Source organism: Enhydra lutris, unplaced genomic scaffold (assembly GCF_002288905.1).
Source record: "Enhydra lutris kenyoni isolate GAN:26980312 unplaced genomic scaffold, ASM228890v2 scaffoldscaffold27, whole genome shotgun sequence".
NCBI classification, from domain to species: Eukaryota; Metazoa; Chordata; class Mammalia; order Carnivora; family Mustelidae; genus Enhydra; species Enhydra lutris.
The window spans coordinates 18,748,647-18,766,457 of NW_019154111.1; the positions used below are offsets into that span (position 1 = coordinate 18,748,647).

The 17,811-nt window shown below is 39.2% G+C and overlaps 1 protein-coding gene across 5 annotated transcripts in view; it reads left to right on the top strand.

Annotated features, from left to right (window-relative positions):
• Positions 1–17,811, top strand: part of LOC111151929 (calcium dependent secretion activator 2) — a 532,957-nt gene that overhangs the window by 380,375 nt on the left and 134,771 nt on the right. For 2 of the 5 annotated variants that reach the window (XM_022510145.1, XM_022510146.1), the window contains exons 12-14: positions 228–236; positions 5,779–5,915; positions 8,163–8,350. In XM_022510145.1, the coding sequence (XP_022365853.1) occupies positions 228–236; positions 5,779–5,915; positions 8,163–8,350 (334 nt within the window). Of the gene's footprint in view, positions 1–227; positions 237–5,778; positions 5,916–8,161; positions 8,351–17,811 lie in introns of all 5 variants that reach the window. The other 3 variants (XM_022510148.1, XM_022510147.1, XM_022510149.1) reach the window with 2 other exon arrangements.

Genomic DNA, 17,811 nt, shown 5'->3' on the forward strand with positions numbered 1-17,811 from the left:
CCATCCTTTGGACTTCTCAGAGAGTAGTTAGCCCTTGGTATTTCCTTCCCTTCTGTGATTTCCATGGCATGCCTTTTCTTCTTTTTTGATCATCTCTAGGAAGAACAACTTTCAGAGTCATTAGTAGAAAATAAGAAAATGATATGAAATTAAAATGACTAGTTATAGGCATCAGAATGCTCCTAATCTATTTAAATATGCTTTTTCTTTCCTTTGCTGACCAATAGCTGGTAAGGGTACGTATTCTCATGATTTTTTTCTTTGCTTCATTTATCAAAATTTTTATAATAATATGATATTCGAAGGAATATCATGATCTTGTTTACAATGTTAGTCTCCTATTTCCTAGGCAAACTGAGAATATTTAGGTTAACGTTACCATTCATGAAACAAAAGTCTATTTTTGCCACAAGAGAAAAGTAGGAAAAACTTAATATCTACCATTCACGTGGACATAAGATAATGGCTGTGAAGGTGTTATATAGCATAAAAAGAAATACTCAGTAATGTTAACTGGAAAAATACTGAACTATGTATGTGATATTTTAACTGTTAAAAAATTGTATAAATATAGGTAGACTTATACCTAAACTGTTCACAGTGGATGAGTTCAAAGGAATTAGTTACTGATTCATTTCCTCAGTTTTCTGACTTAACTTTGAAGTACCTATGTTATAACTTAAAGAAAGCTCTTCTTAAAAATTAAACACACTGAGTTAATGTTGAGATAGAATGAAATAATGACTTTCCAAAGTCTATCTTATTTGGAGACAACCTTATTATCTGTTTTAGGATATAAATTATGATATGCATTTATAGATTTTTCTGGTACGTGAATCTATTTGACTTCACTATTTCTTTGATTTTGAGGATATTTAGAAATTATAAGAAAATACGGTAAACTGAATGGGTGGGCAAGGGGGTCTGCTTGCTATCCAAATTTTCTGCTTCAAACAGTACATTGCCTTTTGCCAGACTTTTGACAGACATTCTTCAGTTAAACTATTCTTCACTATGCAAAGCACCTGTTTTTTATTTTTCTCTCTTAGGTATATAAGGTCATACAATATGTATGTAACATAATATAATACAACACAGTACTAGTTGACTTCCAATAATAAAGAAATGTCAGGGGCACCTGGGTGGCTCAGTGGGTTAAAGCCTCTGCCTTCGGCTCAGGTCATGATCTCAGGGTCCTGGGATCGAGCCCTGCATCGGGCGCTCTGCTCATCGGGGAGCCTGCTTCCTCCTTTCTCTCTCTGCCTGCCTCTCTGCCTACTTGTGATCTCTGTCTGTCAAATAAATAAATAAATAAAATCTTAAAAAATAATAATATAAAAAATGAACTAGAAAAGTTACCTTCTTTTTAAGTCAAAAATTTTTTTTAAAAATTCTTAAATCGGAATAGGACTTTACATTTAATTTTATGACCTTATTTTCTTGATTGACCTAGTAAGTTAAATTTCACACTTCACAGGTATGTTTTACTTTACGATGAGTACATAATTTCAAGTAAATGTTGAATATTGGTTTGCTTTGCTTACAATTCTACATCTGTGCGTGTTGATTAAAATTGTCATGTGAAAATACTACTTATTTGTTATTTGCCTCAGAAAGCAAGATGTGTACATTCATACATCCATTTTTAGTCAATTTAACAAAAACAAGCTAAGAAATTATCTGGGTCAATAACAGAGGTGTGAACAAACTCCTAATTAATGTATGTATTGATGTTTCTCTTTGGTGCTCAGCATAAAATGTGTACGTGAAACAAAGAATATCAACCAAGATATTCTACAGAAAATTTTGTAACATAAGAATTCCTATTAGTGGCCACATTGGTGATATAAAAATACATGAGGTCCTTCTCTGTGCCATGTTTAACTTCTTGTGAATTTTCAAGCTCAATGAGAGTTTGATCTACAAAGAAAGTATAATCAGATGTGATATCAGTAGATGCCACTACGGGCAAGCTTAAACCATAGAACCATTTTCAACCAAGTTACTGTATTTCAGAAGGTTCATATGCTGCTTAGTTCAGCTCAGGATTTTGCAGAGAAGAGGATGAGCTCTTAGGTAACAGCACCTTCTTCATAGGCCTTTTGGTACTTGGGTCCCAGACCTGGACACCGGAGTAGTCTCAGAATGCTTATGAATAACTACCTCTTCTCCTGCAATATCCCATTTGCCTCTCCCCCACTTCCTTTTCCTCCCCTGTTTTATGTCCCTAATTTCTCTCAACACCAGGAGCAAGAGAGGAAAAAAAAAGAAAGGAAGGAAAAAAGGAAAAAAAATGCAGCATCCTTAGAAGTAGTTGCAAAGGAAGACAAAACATTTCAGTTAAATTTTTCCCCATCTCACATTTGGAACTCTGACTTAGATATCTACCCTGGGGCTTGGATTCTTGAGCACATAGGGGCTGGATGTGGTCCGTACCCACCAAAAAGCCCCCTCGCACATACCACAGCTGGGCCTACTAGCTTGCTAATAGTCCTCACGTTGTTTTGTAGGCTAGCTATTTGCAAGTCAGCGTTAACTGTTTAAATTGGTACCATCAGCCTACTTATTCTTTTCCCCTGACTTCCAACAGCTATTACCCTAATGAAAAATATAAATTTTCAGGTTCCATTTGAATAAGCCTCTATAATTCCATAAATCTATAGCAAATAATAATCTTTCTCAGTTTGGGTTTTATTCCATCCACTTTTACCACACCTGGTGACAGTACCACCCTAAAGACGCTGGAGCATATATCCAGCTGTTACCATAGAAACCCTGCACCAGTCTCCTCAATTACCATGTCCCACATCTGTAGTTAGTCCATAGGTTAATCATCACAATTTATGACAGTTTTGCAGTGCATTGTTCAAGCTCCTATCTTGTTGGTTTCTTTTGATAATTTTCTTATATTGTTTTGGAAGACAAACTGAACTGAAATTTGTCATTATCAGTGAACATTTGATTAATACCATGAATGATTTTTCATTTAAAACTAGTCATCATAATTTTGTGTTTTAATAAACATTAATTGAAGGTAATCAAGCATAACCCAGTTTTAAAGCAAGTCTCCAAACCTTGTATTTGGTTATGTAATTGATTAAAAGCACAATTCATTTGATCCAGATATCTCTGGTTTCTAAGAGTCGACGTAGATATGTTATGCCAAGAGAAAACTATATTTCACAGAAATAAAGAAGTAGGTAATATTTTAACAAGAGATGTTTTCTTAGTTTACTTGAGTTCATGAGAGGATTTTAAAGTGAGCGATTTCTCACACAAGTAGATCGAAACTGTTGCTTTTTCAAAATTTATTTCTTTATAAATTCATGGAAACTAATGAACCAGTGGTTCATGGTGAAGTATATTTACATAAAATATTTTAAATTGTGCTTATCAGACCTAAAAAGAACGAGATAGAGATTCTTGGTCTTTACAGCCTGTCTTTTGAAGATGGGATACTCCCTAAGAATACATTTCACTTTCATAGAATTATAGCACCAGAGAGATTGTAGGGTTTTTTTTTGTTTTTTTTTAAATAGACTATTGTTCACCTACAAGTTTTATCACCGTCAATACGGAGTCTGTTTTTATGGCTTAAATTGCTATTACGAATATTTTTATCACTAAAGGTAATCATTGGCAAAGTAATTTTTCATTCATATGTGTGATTCCAAAAGGCTTGACACATTAGCAAAATACAGTTTAGAATTCTATTTCTTGAGGAAAATGCTTCATAAAATATATTCATTTTTGAAAATATGATTTAATTATAGAAATGAAACAGACTCTTTTTTTTTTCAGGAACTTGTAGATATTTAAAGACTATATGCCATTGCTTCAAAATAAAAATTTTGCTTCTATAAACCTTTATAAAAGATAAAAGTAAAAAGATAATTATATAGCAGGTACTGTATGAATTGTAATATATGTATTTTGTAGAAGGAAAGAATTATGGATTTTCTGTGGAATTTCTTATATATCCTATTTTCAACAGATAAGTCATTATTGGGTGTTATTTTTAACTTCTTGTTATGACCTTCTCTGGTGAAAGAAATAATGAATAAAATTCAGCAGTTGTTTTATAAAACTAGTAATTACATAAAGGTGACACTAAAAGTTTTTTTTTTACTCAATTAAATGGATAAATGAAGATTTTAAGATTATTTAAAATACAGAATGCCTTGCATTTTTCAGTATCCTGTCTATTCATATGATTTCACATTATCATATATGTAACTTTGAAAGACTTTCTTTTGAAAGACTATCAGACATAAGAATGAAATATAAAAGAAGTTGAATTGTCTCATTTCTCAGTTTAGGAAAAGCAGTTTAATAACATTCAGTGTTCATCTAATTAATACTAATGTACCACATGTAATGCATTTAATTGTTCAGTTAAGTAATTAGTGAATGTAAAGGAATACATATGCCGGTTTCTCCATGGATCCTAACCTCATACCTTCCAACATCAATGAATGCCCATTCGTTGCTTACATGCTATGTTCACCTTTTGATAGCGCTTGTCACTGATGTGAGATCTTTTTTTTTTAATGTGATTCTGAAGACCCTTCAGCTTGAATTACGTAGTTCTTACATCCACAAATATGGCTGAAAGTTGAACTTGACATAGGATCAATATGATCTGGGCTAAATATCTAAATGTGACTGACTATGTTAGCATCATGTCCACAGATCAATACTGAGTTTTATTATGAGCCCGACTCTATAATTGTGTTTAATCAATAAACTTTTGTCTCCTTTCCTTTGCAATTTTAGGATTGTACCATATAGGTTTTAAGAACTACATTCAGCTTACATTTAAGACTCTACTTCTTATAATTACCAGAATGAGATCTATCTATGAATTTTAAGGAACAATGGAGCCTCAGCTCTACCATTGTCAGGAGAGTCCACTTTTATCCCGATAACTGATTGCTTGCCCGATGCATGCTTCATTTCTAACCGAGCTAATGTAGTAACACCCCAGCACTCCTTTTGGGTGGTGTGTGGCTTTTTCTCTCTCTACTTAGTAAATAACTCGCATTGAAGACTTTGACAAAACATACCATTAATGAAAGCAATCATAAAAGCGTGCCTTTTGATAAACCCGCAGGGTCTACAGGCGTTGAAAGATGCAATCTGTAAAGAACAATAAATTTGGACCTTTGATTGAAGTGCCATTTGGGACGTTATGCTTTGTCTGCATATTTGCACAAACATGATGCTCCCTTTTTCATGTCTCTTAAACTTGAAGCTTGAGAGCATTCACTGCCATTTCTACATTAAGGTTGGTCCCATTAAAGACTCAAAAAAAAAAAAAAAAGAAAAGACTGGAAGTGGTCCAGTGGAAGCCTGTGTGTTCATTTCTGCCCTAGTTTGCCATTTGGAAAGCAAGCTTCTACCCATCTTTGCTGTTTTTATATGACAAGACCTGGGTTCTTTTCCATTGGTTCCTTCTGTAAATACATGCTTAAAATGCATCTATGTTTCTTAAAATTGGAAAATAAGATTAGTTCTCTGATGAATATTAGAAGTAGCTTAGAGTGAATATACAAATTTCCTCATTTCAAATGATTTGCAGATTTTTCCAGGTCATCATTCATTAGGCTCCCAAAAAAATTGCAATTTGTGTTACTATGCTGAATTCTTGGCATTGTATTTTTTATAATACAAAAGAGTCTGGTATCATGAGGCATGCATTTTGTGTTCAAAAACTGTATTTGCCCATTATTAAGCCAGAAAAATAAATGTATTGTACATCCTTTTCTGAATTTACAGATGCAGACCGTTTTCAGAAACATGGTATGGATGAGTTTATTTCTGCTAATCCTTGCAAGCTTGACCACGCCTTCCTTTTTAGAATACTCCAGAGGCAGACTTTGGATCACAGACTGAATGATTCCTATTCTTGCTTGGTAAGTACAAGTCTGTCTCTCCAGTTTCCTATAGGTTAGAATGAAAGATTTTTTTTAAAGTGAGAAACACTTGTTGTGAAGCGGCATTTTATTCCTGACTCCTTTAATAACTGTAGTTGGGAGTTAAGGATAAAGGATTCCAATCGATTGCTTCCCAATTTAAAAATTATACACTTGAAGACCACTGCTGTGCCACTCAATAGACAGGAGAGGAGACTCAAACGGACACTGAATTGTGGTTTATCAGTCCCTCTGGAGAAGGCTGAATGAAAATAAAGGCTTTAATGAAGATAAAAAACCTCTGGGAAAGGATTTACTAACACCTGTATAGACATGTGAAGGTTTAAATTCTGCTTACCAAATGTTGCTATCTTCCATCTCTCCCTTTTGTTCCTGGAGAGACAACCCAGGTGACGGGGGAAGGAAACAGTGTGAGAAATGATAAGACAGGGCTACATGTAACAGAGGAAACCTTTGGTTTCATTTAGCCCTCCAAAGATAATTTGGATTCCTTAAAAAATTAAATTAAATCAAGAAAACTGCTACTCTCTCTGGTTGAAACCAGACAAAATTTGGGATATAAAGTATAATTTACCTTTTGAAGGAATGCTTGACTGCTCAGAATATGGGCATTAAACTGAAGCCTAGCATCCATATGGGCCCTTCCAAGGATTTACATTGTCGGTGACAATTCCTCTGAAATGTATCCAGCCGGACTTACCCTGTTTCTATCACCCCAGAGACCCTTGGCTCCTGAATGTGTCAGCTACCGACAGTAAAGCTACATTGTCTTTAAGATTTCAGACAGAATGTGCTCTAAGCTCATTGGAGATGCTTGAATAGACAGGAAGAACTGAAACCACTTACTGCTGTGATCACAACTTACTGCCTGATAAAGCATTTTTTAGAAAAAATTTTTTCCTGATAAATCATTCATAGACTCTTTATTAAGTACCTATTACTCAACATGTCACTGTATGGCCGAAACCCAGTCCAGCCCCAACTTTACATGAAGAGTAAGAGCATCACAAAACCCCGTGGTATCTTCCCAGGAGAAGCACACCTAGAGTGGACACCAGTAGGGGGCTTCCCTGGTGGATTCCACTCAGTGGAGTTAGTTAATGAGTGATCAGAAGTTGGTTGGTTGGGTGAACCATCCCACGTGTCATGAGAGGTCTGAAAACACTATAGCGTGTCTTCAGCTGTATCTAGAGCATGGTGTGATAGGAGTGTTTGGAGACAGAATGGTTCTGGAAGTAGATCGTGACTCAACCAGTGATTTTCAGTGTCCTGAGCCATTCCCTGAAGGTCACTGAACTACATGGAGATCGTAGTAACTCGCAGGCATGGTGCCTCCAATACAACACAGATGTGCTGTTTGTCCAGCCGAGGGCCTGCACCCAGACGTGCTGTTTGTCCAGCCGAGGGCCTGCCCCATCACCACAGTCATTAGGTGCTCTTTTTTCCTCCTCTTCTTTGTGATATTGCTGTCTTACCTTTCTACGTTTCTCACCAGTCTTTTCCTTCTCTTGCACAATTATCCTGCCTCCTTTCAAAACTGTTTTAGTCCATATAATTCATCGAAACATTTTATAAAGAAACTCTGCTTAACCCTGACCTCCAGTGTTAGCCAAGCAGGCTCACACGCACACACGAACACGCACGCACCCTTCACGTCTCATTTCAAGAGAACAAAAAAGCTATTGTAAGGCATTAGCTCTGTTTATATTGGTCCTAGAAGGACAAACTGAATGAGAACAGTGTCCCAAATATGCAAATTCCCAAATACTGCATGTTTACCACCACTAGACTTAACTGGAATTGTCTTAGTTCACTTTATAACATGTCATTGGCAACTAGGCAATTTCAATAATAGTGTCTGCTTTGACCATTCTCTTTTTATTGGATTCATACGGGAATTGAAGTTGGTCAGAATGTCATTCTCTGGGACTGACGACTTAGATACCGTGAATAAATTTGGCCCATTTTGAGTGACAGTGGAGAAAAGCAGGTAGTTCGTGCCTTGCCACAGCAGTGAAGAGAATCGTATTCGATTACGAGTGTCCCAGATCAGGTCCAAAATGGATGACATTAGCTTTATGAAAATAACATAAAACATACCACTAATTTAAAAAATATATATCAGAAGACACTTGGATTCAGCTTCTCCTTATAATGTCAAAGAGTGCCTGCAGAAAAGCAAATCCTAGTACAGAAAGGAAAAAAAATTTTTTTTTTCTTTTGCAGGGTTGGTTCAGTCCTGGCCAAGTCTTTGTGTTAGATGAGTACTGTGCCCGTTATGGTGTGAGAGGCTGTCACAGACATCTCTGCTACCTTACAGAACTGATGGAACATTCAGAAAATGGTGCTGTCATTGACCCAACCCTGCTCCATTACAGCTTTGCATTCTGCGCCTCTCATGTGCATGGCAACAGGTATTTTTACTTGCAAACACAGTGAAATGGGTAGGGTTGACTTGGAAAGAGAGAAAAATGTGCTTTGCCACTATCACCTAGTAACAGATTTTAAATAGCAAACACTTCTTGCAAGAGGTGGGGAAAAACCCACAAAGGAAAAGTGTACATCAATATGCTGTTGGTTTAGGTTAGCTGCACTTTATGTTTCTTTTTGCCGTTAAAGCCACTTGAAAGAGAAAGGGAGAGAATATCTATGAGATTAGAAGTTGCCTTTTAGTTCTTAGGTACCACCTAGTACTAGGGGCTGCACAGCTTAAGTGTCCTCTGTGTTTCTATTGTTATGCATATGTGTGTCTGGGTAAGGCTTGCTGGTGGGTTTGTGTGTGCCTGATGATTCTTGCTTTTCCACTGTGGAATAAGCTTTCATTGATCAAGCAAGATAAACAGGGAGGTTTATGTGGAATCTTCTCTTAGCCCCTTCCCTAATCTATACTTTATTTTATTTTATTTTTAATTTTACTTATGAATTGGTTACAGAGAAGGAGAGCACAAGCAGGGGGAGCAGCAGGCAGAGGGAGAAGCAGGCTCCCCGCCGAGCAAGGAGCCCCCTCAGTCCGTGCTTTAGGAACAAGTGTCCCTTTTTAGTGTTTTGAGCCAAAGAGGTAAAAAATCGTCTAATGCAGGCCCCCACAATCATGTGCCTCTAAGCTTAAAATCTCTCCATGTTTTAATCCCTCTCTTCTCTTAATCCTGTTCCCAGGGAACATTTTCTGGGGTTCCTCCCACAAAGGAGGAACCCTTTCTCCCATCCCCCTTTTAATTTGTTTCAATCATTATTCCTTCTCTCTCTCTCTCTCTCTCTCTATTTCCTTTCTTTCCACAACCCTGTGTAAGCTTTTACTAGCCTCACAACATAACAGAGTGGTCAAGGAACTCTGAAGTCAGATTACCAGGGTTCAAAGTAATACGAATTCATCGTGTAAGGTGTAGGGCAAGCTTCATACTCTAGTCTTGTCTGAACTACCCTATCGGTAAGGAAGATAAAACGTGGCATCTCTCTCAGAATCCATGAATCATGATGGGAATCAAATGCATGAATGTATATCAAGCATTTCGAACAGTGCCCAGCACATGAATAGTCAAAACAAGTTAACTGGTAGTTCCCATTGTCTTAAGTATTGTCAAGCTGCCAACCTACCTTTCCATTGTTCTCTTTTATCTTCCCCACCAAATTTCGCTCTCCATTCCTCTCATTGGGCTTCTGGCTCCTGGCTTGCCAAGAAGGCTTCTTGAAATAGATTGAGTAAGGACCTGGTCCTGTAGCCTCTTTAAGCCAGCTTCGCCCTCCTTACTCCTGTTGAAAAGCTGATGCTGCAGACTCTCTGAGGGCTTGTGCTGCTTGAGACGCTGCTCATCTTCCCTGAAGCAGGACTGTCTCATCTTGGCTCCCTTCTTATTTATTCTTGCCCTTCTCTTTGCTAATAACTTTTTTTCCTCCAGACCCCCAAGTGCAGTATAGTTCTTTTCTCACATGTGTTCTGGAACTTGCGCTGTTCTGAGGATTTTTCTACCTCACAGAAAAATTGTACTCCAGTGATCTTGCTCCTTTCCACAGCTTCGGTGACCTGTCTTTATACAGATAATTCCAAACCAATTACTCTCCTAAACTGTAGGTCTCTATCAACAATTGACAGCTGGAATGGTCCGGCACTTTCAACCCTCTGGGTATAAAATGAAGTCCATCCTCTTGGGGCGTCTGGGTGGCTCAGTGGTTAAGCATCTGACTCTTGATTTTGGCTCAGGTCATGATCTTAGGGTCTTGGGGATTGAGCCCCATATCGGGCTCAGTGCACAGTCAGTTTGGGATTCTCTCTCTCCTCTCCCCTTGCCCCTCCTCCCCTCTCTAAAATAAATAAATGTTGAAAAAAAAATTAAGTCCATCATCTCACTAAACTGGCTCCTGTACGTCTTTTAGCTCGTAGCAGGGTGCCTGGCAAAAAGTAACACTCCTGGCACAGAATAGGTGTTCAATAAACATTCGATTGATGAATGAACAACTGCATTAGTTAATGTTGATATCACGTCCATTCGTGGCCTATTCATTTTGCATTCATCTTTTTCTTTTATCTCCTAGACCCAGTCTGTTGCCCGTGCCAATGTTCTGCCTTCATAGCACCCCTCGAGTTAGACTTTATCACTTCCATCGCACTATCCAAATTCGAGCCGCCTTTTTCTTCTTGCTTATTGATCTTTGTATATCTCTCTACTACTTTTTCTCCCTACAGCAGTCTAGCAATCAGCTTCAGAATTACAGATTAACTTCTATTATACTCCTTTTAGAAAACTTCAGTGATTCTTGTTTGATTATGAAATTAAAGATAAGTTCCAAGCTACAGTATGAGGGCTTTCTCAATGTCGTTCTTGTCCCATCTTCCCGGACTTCTCTTCAAGTATCCCTCCCCAAATAATCTTTACCCCAGGCAACTCATTTATTTTCCACGTAATGTTTCTCTTTTTCCAAGTGTGTGATAGTCTGATATCATAAAACCCCTTGAAGAGGACTTCTGTTATTGCAAACACAAAATACCTTTTATCTGTAGTTTCCTTATAAACTTTCTCATGTAAACCTACATGCTAAATCCACACACACTCCCCTGCTTCTATCCCACAGGGTCCTATCTTGAAAGCAAAAACTGGTTCTCATCACCTGTTACGCTCTGTAGGACATACCATATTGCCTTGCATGTTTTGGCCACAATAAGTATTTGTTGAATTGAAGTCATCATTGTTGCCACTTCTCATCCCACAGTAAAATAAAACCAATCCTAGTCTCAGGATGTGTTCAAGGTTTTACCTCAGTAAAAGGTTCAGGGTTTTACCTCGGGTTTTACCTCAGTTCAGGATTTTAACTGAGCCTTACTTGGGAATTAGGGAGAAGTTGTAGATCATAGTCCCGTTTCCCATTACCCCAAAGTAAACCATCTCCACTCCACAAACTTTACTGGAGGGTAGGGAGCAGTAAGGGAGTGGCAAGAACAGGGGACGGTTGGGATGGCTGATCGACAACCAACCTGGGTGGTTTTTTTTTACTCAACCAGTTTCTTAGCTCCTGACCAGTGGATGACTTCCCCCTGACCAGTGGATATCAAAAGATAGCTCTATCAATGTTAGGCAGGACTTGGAAATGCAAGAGGATAAAAAGATGGCAGTGAAACAGACATACCCTAAGAATTTAGTGTGATCAGATGATTTTAGTCATTAACACTAAAAGGGATAATTAAATTGAAAACATTAAGTAGGAAATTCAGCTAATGCTTCCCCAAAACGTGTGTGTTTGAGACACATTTTAATGGAAAGTTACTGAGGCACTTTACTTTAACCCACTGGAAACTGCTGCTTCGGAGGCAGCATGATTTGAATCTATAGGTTGCCATAGTTACTTTTATTCTATAAAACTATTGTTTTTTTTTATAATGGTACACTGTAAAGTGTAATTTCAGGTGTGTTTATATGTTCATGTATGTATTATACCTAATATTACACATTAAATCCATCTTCTAGGTTAAAATGTGTACATTCTTTGGAGTCGCTGGGTAGTGGTAAACAAATTTGAGTCAGTATGGGATTCAACGTTTAGATGACACGTAGATTAAGGAAAAAAGGAGAAATGCCGGTCTTAGGGAAATTTGAACCTCAGTTTAAGGTAGAAGTTATCTAAGATAAACTGAAGGGTAACATGTTTCCTGTCATCTTCAGAGTCTAACAGATATTGCTCAGAAATGTCATGCTGTCACAGTAAAAGAATCAAAAAGAGACAAAAGATCCCTACTTGAATCTGACTCTAAAATCTGCAAGGTGACCTAGGCTGGGCAAATCACTTAACCTTTCTGAACCTCCAAGGTTCATATGTAGAAGGGGCAATACTGACATAGAGAGTATGTATATAGAGAATTATACTCTATGAGTACTGATTAGTTCTTATTCTAACACGCTTGCCTTTGCCACCCAGCCACGGGGGAGGTACATTGTGAGATGAGAAAACCAGGAAAAGTAGGTAGAGCTGTAACACCTCATGCCAAGTGGAAATACTGTGGCTCATACGTAATTAGAACTCTTCAGTTTTTTGCTGATAGAATGTTCGGGTTTTTGCAACTTGGCCTCGGGAACGTAAGCTTCTCTTCCCCAGGTCTGCGGTATCTGCTGTTCATAGAGACTTTTGTTGAAAATACCGTCCGCATCAAGTCTGACTTTTCCGCAGTCCCTGCATCGTCTCTCTTTAGGATCATTTTTATGTCTGTCCAGACACACATTCAGAGCACCGTTTGGCTCATTACCTGAGCTACCTCTGTCGAAAATTCAAAGGGAGAAAGGATTGCCTTTTGTTCCCGACTGAAGTGAAGGACAGCGGTGCTGTCTGGGCGGCGACGTCTCCGGAAGCACATTCTATTACACGGCTCCGAGCTCTCCCGGGGCTCCCTGCCGCCGCGTCTCCCGTGAATAGCTCTCGGAGCATCTCAGCGACGAAAGAAGAGAGTTCAACAGAAAAGGTCTGGCTGGTGCTCAGACTGAGAAGAGAGAGGAAAAGAAAGGCAGAAAGCAAAAAGCGAGTCAAGGACAGACACAGACACATTCCCGCAGGAGGACAGCCGCACGCGCCCGTGAATAGCACAGCCACTCCCTGGGCGAGCGCGCCCCTGAGGACCCACAGCAGCGAGAAAAGGGCCTTTCGGAGACAATGCACCGCAGGCAAAGTTCTAGGTCGATGTGTGAGGTTATACATCCTGGTTTCGCTCGTCAGGCGGAGGGCGAGGGAGCTAAAGCAGCAGCACAGAATGGCTGGGACGTCCCCACCGACTGTCGGGTGTGGATGCGGCGCCCAGGCGAAGGCAGGCCGGGCCCAGGACTGGGACAGGACTGGGGCGCATCCGTAGGGTCATCCCTGCTTTCTCTGGACTCCAGCTTGTGTCACAGAGTCGTAGGTGGCCTTCACGGGATCCGTCGTGCTATGATAGGATGATGTCCCTGTCTTCACAGATGATAACATTTCCTCTTACTTATCACTGCAGAAATTGGGCCTCAACTTCCCATCTCTAGTTTTAGAGACCCGGGTGCATTTTTGAGTAAAATCATAGAGAATTGCACCAAATAGGCTCATCAAGGATTTTCCTTACTGCTTTTTTTTCCCCCTTACCACTTGCTTCTTAATCCTAGTCTTTGATATATGACATAGAGAAAATAAGTTAACTGTTCTATCAGTTGTGAATCTGGAGACTCGCTTCTGGGACAGGTGGGCAGCCAGATCAACTGCTGTGAGCAAGGGCTGTTTTCCTGTAATGGGGCCTGTTAAACAGGCTTCATCTGCCAGGCGCAAAGGTGGAAGGGGCAGTGGTCACTGAGTACCTTTACAGTATACCCTGAGGCTGCTTTCTGGATTCTGTCAGAACCTTAGAGCAACCTCAAATCTGCCTCAGTGAAGCTTGCCTAGCAATAACATCTGTCCCCACTGAACCTGGAGTTCAGTACTGGAGTAAAGGAACTGTGCCTTTCAAAACAAGACAGACAGAAGCAGAAAGTGAGCGGTAGGCGGAGACGCTGAGTGTGTTGCCAGTAGCACTGAGCCAGGAGTCAGAACATCTGTCTTCCTGTCCTGGTTCTCCCGTTAGGAGCTATTTCATTTTGAGCAGTTGGTCCAATCTGAGCCTCAGTTTCCCATCTGTTCATTATGAATAGTTACATCAATGCTGCATAACTCATGTTGCTGGAAGACCCTGTGGGCCTAATGGGACAGTGGCAAAGACATGGCCAAAAACAGGAGTCAAGAAGGCCATCATCCAACGTAGGTCAGTCACTAGACTGCGACCCGAGGACTGCTTATGAAGGTCACTAGTCGTTTGCCTCTGTTTTCCCTGCATGCCATTCATTCGCAGCATGAAGCTCAGGATTTTTCTAAAATAATACATAAAAGAGCCCACTGGATTTACCACGGGAGGGTACATCCTTGAGAAAGAGGCAAGGCAAAGGGTTTTTTATATGTGTTAGAATTCAGATCAGGTTACCAACAGAAACAAGAACGACCCCTCAGTGTAGCTTTTCTTAAGCATTTAGAGCCTTCTTAGGTTGGAATTAGGTGTGAAGAAGTTTGGAGTCTTCAGTTGGATCTCCATGTGATTTTCTAATGTATTAAAGATTTTTTTTAATTTTTAATTTTTAATTTTTTATAAACATATATTTTTATCCCCAGGGGTACAGGTCTGTGAATCGCCATAATGTATTAAAGTTTTAAGAATGCAGTATGTAATGCTGTTACATAAAAAGCTATCTAGTGAGTGCTGTGAAGTGTGTAAACCTGGCGATTCACAGACCTGTACCCCTGGGGCTGATAATACCTTATATGTTCATAAAAAACTAAAAAAACTTATAAAAAGCTATCTATGCACATCCTTACCACTTACTGTTATCAGTCAGTTTAGGGTTTTTAGATCCATGTTGATACACAAAATTGGCCAATCATTTCCCTTTCTCATACTCCTCCCATCCAGGCTATCATAGCCATATAAAATGAGTTTGGAGAGTTTTCTAGCTTGCTCTGGATAAGTGTCAAATGACTTATTTTATAAATATTTATCAGTAACTCATCTTTAAAACCATCTGGGCTTTGACCCTTATATGTGGAAAGATTTTTACCTATTGCGCTAGTTGATTTTGTGGTTAAAGAACTGTATAAGCTTTCCGTTTATCTCTCTTTTTTTTTAAGAGATTGTATTTATTTATTTGACGAAGAGAGATCACAAGTAGACAGAGAGGCAGGCAGAGAGAGAGGAGGAGGCAGGCTCCTTGCTGAGCAGGGAGCCCGATGCGGGGCTTGATCCCAGGACCGCGGGATCATGACCTGAGCTGAAGGCAGAGGCTTTAACCCACTGAGCCACCCAGGCGCCCCTCCGTTTATCTCTTGAGCAAGTTTTCTAGGGTTATGGCTTTTCAGGAAATAGTGCATTTTACCTAAGTTTTCAAATGCATTGATATTAATTTCACATTGTTCTCTTTGTAGTTTTTGCTCTACCTGCTTTTTTGCACATTCTAATATTGTTTATTTTTACCTTCTCTTTTTCCTCCCAATTCATCTTGCCAGAAGTTTGTAAACTTTATTCGTCTTGTCAATGATGTAACTTCCGGCTTCATTAAACTAGACTGCTCCTTCTCCTTTTCATTAAATTTTTTTTTTTTAAATCAACTTTTTAGAATAATTTTAGATTTGCAGAAAATTTGTGAGGATACTACAGGGAATTTCTGAATTGGTTTCCTCTAATGTTACCATCCTATATTAGCATGGTGTATTTGTCAAGACTTAAGAAGCCAACATTGGCATGTTACTGTTAACCACTGGTTCTTATCTGGATTTCACAGTCCTTTTTTTTTTTTTAAGATTTTATTTATTTGACAGAGAGAGACACAGTGAGAGAGGGAACACAAGCAAGGGGAGTGGGAGAGGGAGAAGCAGGCTTCCCGCTGAACAGGGAGCCCGATGTGGGGTTCGATCCCAGGACCCTGGGATCATGACCTGAGCCGAAGGCAGAGGCTTTAACCCACTGAGCCACCCAGGCACCCCCATTTTTTTAAATCGATGTCCTTTTTTTCTATTCCAAGGTCCAACTCAGGATGCCATTCATATTGCATTCAGTTGTCATGTTTCCTCTGATCTGTGGCCGATCCTCAGTCTTGTTTTTCCACGACCTTGTTAGTTTGGGAGAGTTTTGGTCAAGTATCTTGTCAGACATCCCTCAATTTGGGTTTGTGTGACATATTCATGGTTAGACTGAGGTGATGGGTTTTTGAAGAGATGAAATGCTCTCTCCCCTCATCCTGTCAGGGAGTACGTGATATCCATAGGACACCACTGGTCATGTTAGCCAAGGTAATATATGCCAGATTTCTCCATTGTAAAGATAGTATTTTGCTTTCTGTATATTTTTTTGGAAGTAAGTTACTAGGTCCCACTCACACTCAAGTGGCATTAAATGACACTTCCCTGAGGGAGGACCAGTTACATACTTTATTTGGAATTCTTCTGCAAGGAAAATTGTTCTCTATTTAATCAACCATTTGTTTATATCAGTCTGGATTCATCTGTAGTTATTTGGTACTTTGCGTTGTAATTTGATGCTGCTTTATTTTGTTGCTCAAATCGTTCCAGCTTGAGCCATTGAGATCTCTTTTAGACTGACTCCCTGTGATGTGCCCCATCCTTTTTTTTTTACTTTAAAGCACCTGTTACTTTCTGGTACTAAAACATGCTTCAGACTCCACTTGTATTTTCCCTGACTGGTGAGTGGAAAGCTGTTGGTGTCGTGGTGGTTTCTTCCTTCTACTTAGGCCAATTTTTACTTTGGATATTTTGAGATTATTTATTAGGTACATTCAAGTTTTAAATTGTTAAATCTTCTTGGTAAATGGAAATTATTATTATTTGATGGCCCTTTTCATAACAATGCGTTTTGCATTCAAGTTTACTTAGGTGGTTATTAACGTAACCTTTTCGTGGATATTTGTCTGATATGTTTATTCATACTTTTAGCCATTCTGTATTCTTGTGTTTTAGTGTACCTTATAAATAACAAGCTAGATTCTGATTTAATTTTCCATTTTGACAAATTATGTTTTTTAATCCACTTAACACATTTACAATTAGCACTGTGTTGATGCGATTAAATTCATTTCTACTATTTTATTTTGGCCTTTCTTTTTTTGACTCATGTTTGTAAGCTTTTTGTTTTTTGTTTTTAAAGATTTTATTTATTTATTTGACAGAGAGAGATCACAAGTAGGCAGAGAGGCAGGCAGAGAGAGGGGGGGAAGCAGGCTCTCTGCCGAGCAGAGAGCCCGATGCGGGGCTTGATCCCAGAACCCTGGGATCATGACCTGAGCCGAAGTCAGAGGCTTAACCCACTGAGCCACCCAGGCACCCTGCTTTTTGTTTTTTCTTGCCTTCTTATTTCATCCAGGATCTTCTATTTCCACCCTCAATATTTTACATTTTCCAACATTAAGATTTTACTGTGCATATTCTTAAATTTTTAAGCTTTATGCGAATCAACAAATTTCCTATCCTTCTAAAGAGTGGAGAGACCTTGGAACACTTTGCTCCAGACATGCCCTTCCTTGCTCACAGACTTATTTTGTCTGGTATTTTAGTTGTATCCTTGTTTATTTATTTTTCTGTTTTCAAATGCGTGCCCAGTACCTGCTTAGATTTAGAAATTATTTTCCTTTTTCCTTAAAATATATTCTTTGGGGGGCGCCTGGGTGGCTCATTGAGTTAAAGCCTCTGCCTTCGGCTCGGGTCATGATCCCAGAGTCCTGGGATCGAGCCCCGCATAGGGCTCTCTGCTCAGCGGGGAGCCTGCTTCCTCCTCTCTCTCTCTGCCTGCCTCCCTGCCTACTAGTGGTCTCTGTCTGTCAAGTAAATAAATAAAATCTTTAAA